This window comes from Benincasa hispida, chromosome 10, assembly GCF_027475165.1.
Source record: "Benincasa hispida cultivar pf3 chromosome 10, pf3_genome.v1.1, whole genome shotgun sequence".
Taxonomy (NCBI): domain Eukaryota; kingdom Viridiplantae; phylum Streptophyta; class Magnoliopsida; order Cucurbitales; family Cucurbitaceae; genus Benincasa; species Benincasa hispida.
In genome coordinates, this window is record NC_143487.1 from 3337193 (window position 1) to 3348543 (window position 11351).

The 11351-nt window shown below is 32.8% G+C and overlaps 1 protein-coding gene across 1 annotated transcript; it reads right to left on the bottom strand.

Annotated features, from left to right (window-relative positions):
- Positions 1–785: 785 nt before the first annotated feature.
- Positions 786–7243, bottom strand: NEK6 (serine/threonine-protein kinase NEK5). The gene is made up of 14 exons (XM_039045272.2): positions 6598–7243; positions 6435–6501; positions 6239–6304; positions 6105–6151; positions 5953–5998; positions 5743–5823; positions 5623–5665; positions 5471–5520; positions 4536–4617; positions 4412–4461; positions 4152–4225; positions 3302–3353; positions 2564–3208; positions 786–2483 (listed from the first exon to the last, which is right to left on the bottom strand). The coding sequence occupies exons 1-14, from the start codon at positions 6693–6695 to the stop codon at positions 975–977; spliced, it is 2910 nt and encodes a 969-aa protein (XP_038901200.1). The 5' UTR covers positions 6696–7243; the 3' UTR covers positions 786–974.
- Positions 7244–11351: the final 4108 nt, after the last annotated feature.

Here is an 11351-nt window from a genome sequence, read left to right on the forward strand (position 1 = left end):
CCTAAAAAATGTCACATGTTTTATTTCCTAAGTTTTTTTTTTTAACAGATGATCCATTCTTAGCCCCCAGATTCATCACCTGCCCCTCATAAACAAATGAAATCTAATCTTCTACTTACATCAAAACACACTTAGTGATGGTCATATCTATCGTAGCCTCTCTTCTACTTACATCAAAACATACTTAGGGATGGTAATCTCTATTGTCGCCCTAACGCGATGTCCATGTCTATCTCAATCTTCATTTTTCTCCATCGCAATATTCACGGCGAAAGCACGGCAAAATGAAAAATAAAGCTCACTATAGACATAATCATCACGTTAGGGCTACCATGATCGTCATCCCTAGTGCAATATTATATTAAAACTGGTAATGCATTTTGACGTAAGCAAAAGGAGATTGAGAATAGGTCATCCATATAAAAGTCTCTCTATTTTTTATATTTCTAGTATTCATGTACTATCTACTCTCTCAGTTCATACCTCATTGTTAAAGGATGTTAATATGACAATCAATTAATGATGGTTTATTAATGTGATACTATGTAGTCAAATTATATAGATTCATCAATGATGCATGAATATCAAGGAAGAAGATTCTATGTAAAATGAAAAATTCACTAATTGAAATAGACATTTTGAAAGTTATAATTTAACTTGAGTTAGTGGTTTCTTACTGCGGTGAATTATTTGAACTTTTGCATTCATCCATTTATGTCATTAATTTGTGAAACATGTTTTTGGCTCCAACACCTGATTCTAAAATATTAAGAAAACAACTACTATTTACTTGAAAAGAATTGCACGTTTATTAATTTGTATTGTCACTATGTACAACATGAGATGCATTAAAGGAACTACAGATAAAGGCAAAAAAAAAAAATTGGCACTGGTCTACAATACAAACAGCACTCCCATGTGCAGACTACACCCAAATAATTAAGTTCGAAATCAGAAAAAACCTGACTGCAGATTCATGAACTCCTGGCATTGTCTTCGATCATCATTCCTTTTAGACTCTTTGCCAGCCAGATCGCTGTCTCTCTTGGAGAAACCTTGTCTTTCCCAAAAGGCTTCAGAACAACTGCTAGTTCCTCCAATCTATTGTGTTGCAGCAACTCTGCAGATAATTCTAGCAGCCCTTCAAGTGCCTCAGCCCTTTGCCTAAAAGATTTCACATCCAAAGTTTCTTTTGCTGGCACTTCCTCTTCAACCACAGGAGTGATGAGCTTTGTATGCTCAGAAGAATCGGAGTTTGTTGTCGGCACCATCGGAGGGTTTCCTCCGCTCGATTCTTTGACACCCGAGTGATCAGAAGTATTTGGCTTCAAACACAGGGCATCAGAGCAACTATTGGACTTGAGAGTCAAAGGTGTGGTGGTTCCATTCTTCAACTCTAGTTCATCCTTCACCACAGTAACTAATTTACCCACATCAACACTCTGAACCCCCACCTCCAAGTTTTCTGTTACTGGCTGCTCACTTCCGACTCGAAAACTACTATGCCGTATAACATGTATTATATCATCAAAAGCTGCAGGAAGATGGCTAGCAGCCAGCTTTTCGGCTGAGGAATTGTGCAAAGTGGTTACTTTATCTGGCAGCAGACACTTGTGGGTTGTTGAACTTGGAGTAGCTACCAAGGGTGTAGTAGGTTCCGCAACGGATGATAGAAGTTCCCGTACTGTGAATTTGTCGTCCCCATGTGAAGAGATCGTAAATGGTTCTGATACCATATTAGGCCTATTGCTTGCCATGTTTATGGGTACATCGTCTTTAAAGATGAATCTTCCTTCAGATTTCAGTGGAAGATCGAGTTCCACACTGGGACTCTCTTTCTCAACTCCAGCTTCAGTATTGTGAAGATTAACAATATCGCTGGAGATTTCAAAGGAGCATTCTGCTGGTTTGTCATAAACTTCATGGTTTCCCTTGACCCCTAATAGGTTTTGTTCGGACATCTCATACTGCAATGAAGATGAGCAGACAGGAGGATGTGTTTCTTCAATTTCATCATGTTCAATACTTTGATGGTCAAAAACTGGCTCTGCTATATAAGCAAATGGAGTTGCTGCATCATCACGAATTTCAAATCCCTGAATTGACACCGAAGATGAAACAGAATTACTACTATCTGTTTGCATTCCTTTAGAACAATGTTCTGAAGAGGTATGTTGTGTCTCTTTTGTTAACTCCACAGACACAACATGATCTTGGTTGCTACTGTGCACTTTATTAGAAGTCCTCTCCTCCGGAGATGTTTCCTTTTGATGGATCCTCTCCGTGGAACTTACTGCATCTGGAACATCTTGCCCAACTTGCCTCGTCCTTGCCGGAAATGAAGGTCGTCTAAGCAAAGTAGGAGGGGTTCTTTGCCTTGACTTTGAAGAAAGTCCATCTTCCATTGGTTTCACCGGGCAACAAAGAGGGGGAGAACTATCGTGTCTTGGTTTAGTCTTTGGTGTGGGATCAGCCACTGGTAGCTATAACAAGAAAACAACAAATGTTAATGACTCATAAACCATAGAGATAAACTCGGATAAATGAAGCTTAGTTGCTCTACCTGATGCTTTGGAGTAGCTACAACCTGGTTTCTTCTTGACGATTCAATATTTGCCTTTGTAGACACCGTGATAGGTGTATCTGGATTAGACTTGGCACCAGGCACTGCCATGGGAAGTTTGATGACTTTAGGTGGCATTTCAGCATATGCTTTTTGGTTTGATGCAACTCCAGATTTGACACGGTTACCTCGGACTGGTGAATAATTTTCCCTAGCTTTCCCTTCCTTTAAAGCTAACATTATATTCCGAATTGTCTTTGGTCGTCTTGATTCCGTATTAGATTGGTCTTCTTGAGAAGGTTTAGAATGCACTGGATCATTCACTTTGAGAGAGCACATATTATGAGTTTGTTCTTCACTTGGATGGAGGGGCTCAGATCCATCATGATCGTCAACTGATGCCATATCACTATCAGTGACTTTATCATCACAGTTCGATGCTGTGGCCGGAGTATTTTTATCACTCGAAAACAAACTGTCCCTATCACTGTTTGAACTGTTACTGTTTTGACTCTCTGCCATACTTCTCCGAGAATCACGTGCCGGCCTAGGCTTATCTGGCGAAAAATCTACAGTAGGACTAATGGAAGGACGGTATTGTTCAACATAAGGTTGCAAATACGGGTGCTTTAAGAGCTCAGAAGCCTGACCAATTGAGGAATAAAAATAGATAACATCAAATCCTGCTGGTAGAAAATTCTTAAAGTTGGTAAAATGTTAATATGGAGAAAAGCTAACATTTGGTCTATGCTCTGGATTCTTTCGTAGCATGCCCTTAATGAGTGTTTTCCTGCATGTAGAAGAGAGTAAGGATTTCAGCATTAGACTGCACAAGAAATCAAGAATAAGACATCTCAAATTACGAAGTCAGCTCTTCAAGCATATTATCTTTTAATTAAAAAAACATGTACCCTGGCTAATGTGCAGTTTATGTCACAAATGCAAAATAACAAATGAACCTTTCGGAAATCTAGAACAGCAAACCATATCCACTTGATAATAAAATTTGTTCACAATTCTGAAGATGAGAAACCTAAAGGGGGCTTGAGTAATGGAACAGGTTCCTCAAAAACTAAAGAAGAAACAAAAAAGATTTAAAGTGCAAAAAGTGCCAATGAAATATTTCAATTTGCATCCTTTTTTAAATTCAGATCTTCAATTTCAATGCTGAGTCCATTCTTGCAGCTAGTGAAGGACTCCTTTTGCGAGTTTGTTTTTCTTTTGTATGCCTTTGTAAATTATTTCATCCTTTTCCATGAAACTTTGTAAATACCTAGGCATATTTGATTTTGCACAACACATACCAGAATGCAATCAACTTGATTTTTTTTTTTTTTGATATCCGTGAGTGTCTAGGCCACCTCACGTGCACCTCGACTAATCTTACAAGACAACCTGTCTGACCGGCTGACCCTAGAATATTTGAGTGTTAAGGAAACTCGTAGGAAATTAATTCCTAGGTAGGTAGCACCATGGATTGAACCATCGACCTCTTAACCATTTATTGAGATTGTCTCCTTTTTTACCACTAGGCCAACCCATGATGGTTAATGCAATAAACTTGACTAAACTGTAATTTTAGACTTACAAGGATGGTGAATAGCAGGATGGCAAGGGACCAATGGATGAACGATTAATTTTGCTAATGAGTCCTGCCATATCCTGAAAACAGTTATCCAGTGTCAAATTAATCATTTATTAAGAAGAAGATCAATGTAGTTTGAGCATCATATGCACAAAGCCAAGCAACTTTTCGATGATGCATAAAAGCCAAGAAATCCCTGATAGAATTTAACGCCAGTCAATCCAAATTTTCAATATATTTAGTGGAAATGCACTAATTCTTACAAAAGCTTTAAAAGCTGGGCGATGCGCGGCCATCTCATACATACAACAACCTGGTGAAAAAGGAACAACTTAGTGATGGGAAATCGTAGCCAAATATATTTAAGTGTGATTGCAAAATGCTTACCAAGAGACCAAATGTCAGATTTAAAGCCATAAGGAATATCAGCTAGAAGTTCAGGACACATGTAATTGGGAGTTCCAACCACCTAATCACAAATGCACACAACACAACCATTATCTTCAGTCACACACGGAATTTCTTTTTTACACTTTAATTTGATTGACAAATGAGAGTAAGTACTCTTATAATCTCCATGGACCTATGGTCCAGTATTAGAATTTGTTGGCATAAAAAAGACTTCAGAAATTGCATCTCCAATATGAAATGGAATTAATTTTCTAGAATAAAGACCTAAGTATCTTCATCTCTCTACAAATGGAGGCTAAGGCCACTTGTCAAACCTTCACGCTGATCAAAGTCATAAGCAGCATGACTGGGTATTAGGAAAAGGAATTTTAGACAAGAAATAATCGGCAAACATATTACTCCAACTTACTATCCTTCATCTAGTTATTTCTCTGAAACTGAGCAATGAAAATTGTACTAGTCCAACAACTAGAAAATAATTTGAGGGAATTACAAATTAAACAAGAAAAATAATCAGATAATGTATTCCACTCATGATTATCCACCATCTATTGGCTGTAAAATGTGTTAGCCGGATAAGATTGATGGAAACCCAATTGACTAAAATATTCGGAACTATAACAGTGCAATTTTATTTTTCTTTAAGCATCAAAAGAATAGTTCAGCCATCTCCTTATTACTTCAACTCTTATCTAAAAAATTGAAAGCTTGATCTTCAATATACATATAACCATCAAATTTATAAACAGAGCTCTAAACAGAAAGCGGAAAACTATAATGTTAACATCAGCCAATTGCTAACATAACAAATAACAAAAGGAAAAAAAAGGGACTATCATATCATACAACAAAATCTCCCACTCTGGAAAACAATGAATCAAAATAAAGAAGTTTAAGTATAGGGGCCATACTGAAGAAGCCAAGTCATCTGCTTTCAATGTCTTGGCAAGTCCAAAATCCCCTACATTAAGGTCGTGCAATAGCAAACAAAGTCAACAGGACAATTCAAAAGTTCATCCTAAGTACTACTGTAATTAGGACTGAAGAAAGTTGTACAACTTACCAAGACGGACATCCTTGTCCTTAGTGAGAAAGATGTTGGAACACTGCAAAGAAAGATTGACATAAGTCTTAAAAGTTAAAATTTGTACAAGCATTATATAATTATGATATCTTCACATACTTTAAGGTCGCGATGTAGAACAAAGTTTGAATGCAGGTACTCAACCGCCAATAGAAGCTGTGTAAACCACTTGCAGAGTTTCTGGTCAACAATAAAACACAAGCACCCAACTACCAAGTTTTACAATTTTCATCATATTATCAAAAAATCAAATGTGAAAACGAAGGAAGAAAAAAGCAGATAGAATAAGCACAGACAAAATGAAAGCACCTCTTCAGGAAAGTGCATCCCATTTGACTTTTTCATCAGCTCTGCCCTGTTATAGAAGATAAATTATCAAATATAATGATTCAAACTGCACTTTCAAATTCTTAATCATTGATTGGGAAAGTCTCTGAAAAGAAAAAGAGAAATTAACGTACATATCTCCACCTTCACAGTATCCGGTAACAATACAAACATAGCAACCCTACATTGGGAGATCAAAAACTATCAACAACCTTGGAGAAAGCTTAGCACCGTGGAGGGAAAGAAGATTGAAGAAATGAATACTGACCTTCTCAACCCAAGCTTCTTTAAATTCAACTATATAAGGGTGTTGAACTCGGGCTATCAACGCCATCTACCATTATACAAGGAACGGAAAAAGAAACATCAACTCTTTAACTTATTATTCAAATTGGGGAAACGAAACGAAATGAGATGAAGTACAATACGAACGAGAAGACGGGATTAGAAAATGTTAATCAAACCTCTTGATGAGCAGATCTTCGACATCGCTCAGTCTGGCGAGCGAGCCTGATCTTCTTCAATACGTATCTGAAGAATCCAAATGAATGAATCAATCAATCGATCAATGCGAAATCAAAACATCAATGGACTAAAAAGTAAAGAAGAAGAAGAAGAGAGACGGACTTCTTCTTTTCGGATTTGTGATTGACAAGAATGGCGGCTCCAAAAGCCCCGCGGCCGATCTGCTCCATGATCTCGTACTGATCCATACGAGATTCCATCCCCCTTTGATTTCCTCGATTTGGGTTAATCAATTATCACTTCCAGCAAAAAACCCAACTCGAGATCAGTCGAAACCCAAAGCCTGTAAGCAGAGTGGAACAAGTTCATTCCACTACTACCCACTCCATTGGTGAAAACTGAAGCTGTTTCAAAAGAGGAAACTGGAAAGTTGAGATCGAAGAGGCCAAAACCATTTAGTGAAAGAAGGCAACAGTGAGAGTTATGGGAAATCAAAAGGCAATCTCCAAAAAAGAGAAGGAAATCATTCGGCGATTAAACATTCTGGGATCTTGCTTTCCCCGCCAAACACAAATGCGATTTCTGTATGACAAGTTCTTTTTTCCCTTGATCCACCTCCCATCACCACCAAAAGTTGTAATTTTTTCGTTACCCCAAATAAAGAAATTTTTTAACAAAAATACACAATCCCTTCTTGTACTTTTTCTTTTAGTTATTATTTCAAACTAGCCACGCTTTTATTTTATTTTTTTTTTCCCTTTTTAAAATTATTTTAGGGTGTAGTGTACCTCAGTCAGTCAGTCAGTCCCCACATGCCATGAACGCTCCTTCACTTAATCATTTTAAAGAACATTTTTTTAAAAGAAAAAATAACTTCATTGGCAACCTAATGAGATAAAACCCCAGCAAGGAAAGAACATTTTCCAATTGGAAAGACAACAAAACCTACACAATGAGTTGCATGATTGCCAACACAAGAACCATAAGAAAAATAGACCATTTTTTAACCGCATTCTTTATCTCAATAAAATTTGTTAGAACAATTGTTAATCATATTGACCACCTTCCAAATATTAGATTGTACAACTTAAACAAATGAAGGAGGGGAGATGAATACGTCAAATCCTCAATAATCGTTTCAGCTTCTAGTAATTTGACTGCCCAATCTTGAAGAAACTTCCTATATCTAACTCATAGAGTTCTGTTAAAATAGTTATTTGGCTCATGAACTACAATTAGTTAAATTCATTAGTCTTTTACTCGTTGTTATAAATTTTAAAGTTATAGTTATTAAATTGTTACTTCCTATGTATTTTTCTTAGCTTTAACTAAACATCCTTAAATACAACCAATCGGGGAATTAGAATCATCCACAAATGAAAAAGAACACAGAAAAAAATAGATTTTTTTAAAAAAAAACGATGAATGTTTTGAATTTTGGGTGTGGGGACTGCTTACTGTTTGGTGGATATTTATTTAACTACAATTGGTGTTGGATTTGGATAATGTATCTTCCTTCGCCGACACTATTTTACTAATTGTTAATTATATTTGGATAATATCAAATATAACAAAATAATCTAAATATTTATATGATATAACCAAATAGTGATCTATAGTCTATTACAACTAAACAGTGATATTTTACTTTACTTATAAATAAATATTTTCAACGATTTTGTCATTTAAAGTAATTTTCCACATTATTCACTAATGTATTTCTAGTAAAATCCATTTTATACAAAATATATCTGTTTAGTATTTAATTTCATCTCACTACAAAAAAACTCAATTAAGCATCTCATCATCTTTACTTAAATTTTAATTAGTCTTGCAATTATTATTTTCTGATATTTTTGTGTGTATTCAATAAATTATTAAATAAGTTTGTAGGAAAATTTTTATAAATATAAAAATTCTAAAAATATTTAGAATTTATGAAAAAAAAATTCGAAAAGTATTTTATACTTTTGGAATTTTTTAAATAATTTTATATTTAAAAAGACTCTCATGTTCTTATTATAAAATCAAAAATAGATTTCACTAGATTTAGATTTTTGTTGCAAATGGTTGTATTTTGAAACCTTTATTCAAGTGTCAATTTTGTGTATTTATTGATATTAGTTTTGTACCATCTTTGACCTTTATTGAAATTAGTAGATTTTTCTTTTAAATTTTTACATTGGCTTTTGTCAAAATTGGTGTAATAAATTGTTATTTCTTGTTGATTTTAAGCTAAAATGTAGGTTAAATTAAAAAATTTAATTTAACATGCAATTTAAAATTTTTATGACAATCAACTTCAACAACTCAACACAAAAAAAGTGAATTGTTAATTTACTGTCCATAAAAATGAAGAAAATTTAAATTAATTTTGTCTCTATTCTTTTTAAAATTAAAATTGTATTATTGTATTTTAGAGGGTGGATCTCAACCAATTTTGTCATAAATGAGCGACAATATTAAGTATAAGAAAACAAATTGATGTAACGCATGGATATAATTAATTAAAAATCTTTGAACATATTAATATGTGTGACCGTTTAAATTAAATGAATTGAAAATATATGAATGAATATAAGGATTTATAAAAATGTATGAATTGAATTGACATGGAAGTAAATAAATGCATGACTTGACGATGGTTACAACATTATCAAGTTTTTTTTCTTTATTAATTTTTGGGTCAGCTCCCAAATTTTCTGTTCGTTATGTTTTTAATTTTCCTTAAATTATGGAAACTCTGTTTAAGGAATCAAACAAAATAAATAATAAATATCTAAATTGATTATGTATGTCATCATATAACGTAATTTAAAAAGGAAAAAAGACGAATAGAAAATTGCAGTTTAACCACTCACAAGCCTTTTGATTGCTTTTTAAGCTAACTGTTGATATTTTGACTTTTCTAGTTATTTCTCGAAGCTGGAAAATTCCCCTTTAAAATATATTTAGAATTATTTCAGACTATCTCAAGGTTAATGTAAATAATAAGTATTTTTTTCATACAAGGGACTAAAATAAATCATGAATTAAAAATAGAATATTAAAAATTAAGGGGTTGAACGTAAGATATTTTTAAGAGAAATGTTCTAGGAAAATGTTAAACTATTTATAGAAATAGTAAAAAAAAAAAAAACTATAGATATCAACTTCTATCTATGATAGATTTGTATCATTTTTTATCACTAATAGTATAAATGATAGATTTCTATTAGTTTCTATCGTCGATAGATTTCTTTCAATTTCTATCATTGATAGACACTTATAAACTTTTATCAGCGTCTATCGGTGATAGACTTGTATCGATTTCTATCATTGATGGACGTTGATAGACTTTTATTAGTATTTATCTATGATAGACATTGATAACAATATTTATCACAACTATAATTAAATTTTGTTATATGGGTAGATATTTTCCTTTATTTTTTTAATCTAAAAAATCTCCTGTTTTAACTTATTTTATATTCTATGTTTTTTTTTTTTTTTTTTGGTTCATTTGATTCAATAAAAAAAAAACTCTTATTTACTTCTTTTTCCAATAAAAGAGAAGTTTCAAGATATTAATTTTAAAGGAACGTGTTGCACTAATTAAAAAAAATACAAGAGTTTCGTTAGTTCCAAATCAACAACATGACCTGAAAAGTAAAATTAATTGATTTTGTAACGCAAAGTTTTTAACATTATTAGGATAAATATGTTAAACATTACCCAATTCAAAAGTAAAAGTATGGTATTACGTCTACTAGACTCTATACTAGCTTGATTATTAATTCATTATCAACCAAGTTGTTCTAATTAATAGGATAGTCAACAATCAAGAAGAAAATTAATGCATGTTACCTTCCAAAATATAAATTTTATATTAAACGCAAAACATTTAATAACAATTTTTTTTTTAAAAAAAATCGTTTAATATTATCACACATATAGATGGGTAAGTATCTAATAATCAATGATACATTTTCATACAACCGTATATGTATAATTATATCTAACTATGTAATCAAACATTTAAAAGTGTGTAATTAAGCGGTCAATAAAAATATAATTCAAATGAAATATAAGTACGTATAAATTTTTTTGATTAAACAGTTAGAAAGTTGGAATCCTTCTATCCACAAATTCAACTCAAAACAAAAATAATCGTAGGAAGATAATATGAATAGGTTGCAACCGTTTGGAAGGAATTTAGATGTTTATTATTATTATTATTATAGTTTAGTTGTTAATGTCAAATATATATATAGTATTTGGCACATTTCGATTTTGACCATACATGTCAAGCTAACCAATAAAGCGGTAGATTAATGAATGAGATTGTAGTTTGGGGTATGGTAGGTTAAAATAATAAACGCGGAGATAATGTTATAGTGGTAAAAAATAATTAAAATGACGTACCAAAAAACACATGAATAATATAGTTTAATATTATTGAAGTAATAATATTTTAATAAGGGAAGGCTGGTTGGGGAAGCACGTGGCTAGCAAATGCGTTGCCAACTTGCGGGGTGGATTGTTCCAAATTTTTGGTTTAATTATACACTCTATGGGACCTCACAATAATCCTATCTATAATATCATTCAATTTTTTAGTACTCCTAGTCCTATGTCTTTCTCACTTTTATTCCAATACATAGATGTCTTTTATATATCTAACCTAATGAATTGTTTTTTTTTTTTTTTTTTTTTTTTTTTTTTTTTTTTTTTAGACATGTTCATTTCTCTTGAATCTGAATTTAGTGGAAAATAGAAGAAGAAAGTGCGAGAACAATTTTTTCCAAAAATTAAATAAGGATACATATAAGAAATGCATTTTCTATCCTTTTCTAAATTCAGATTGACCGTGTAAAAATAATCATATTAGAAAATGTTTTAATGTTTTAAATCTATTATTTGATGCTCCAAATTAC

What these genes read in the sequence shown, in the direction of transcription:
- NEK6 (XM_039045272.2), bottom strand. Translation starts at nt 6,695, where the DNA reads ATGGAATCTCGTATGGATCAGTACGAGATCATGGAGCAGATCGGCCGC. An exon ending in AAGAAGCTTGGGTTGAGAAG is followed by an intron (nt 6,152 to 6,238) that starts GTCAGTATTCAT and finishes CTCCCAATGTAG; the next exon opens with GGTTGCTATGTTTGTATTGT. An exon ending in ATCCAGAGCATAGACCAAAT is followed by an intron (nt 3,209 to 3,301) that starts GTTAGCTTTTCT and finishes TCAATTGGTCAG; the next exon opens with GCTTCTGAGCTCTTAAAGCA.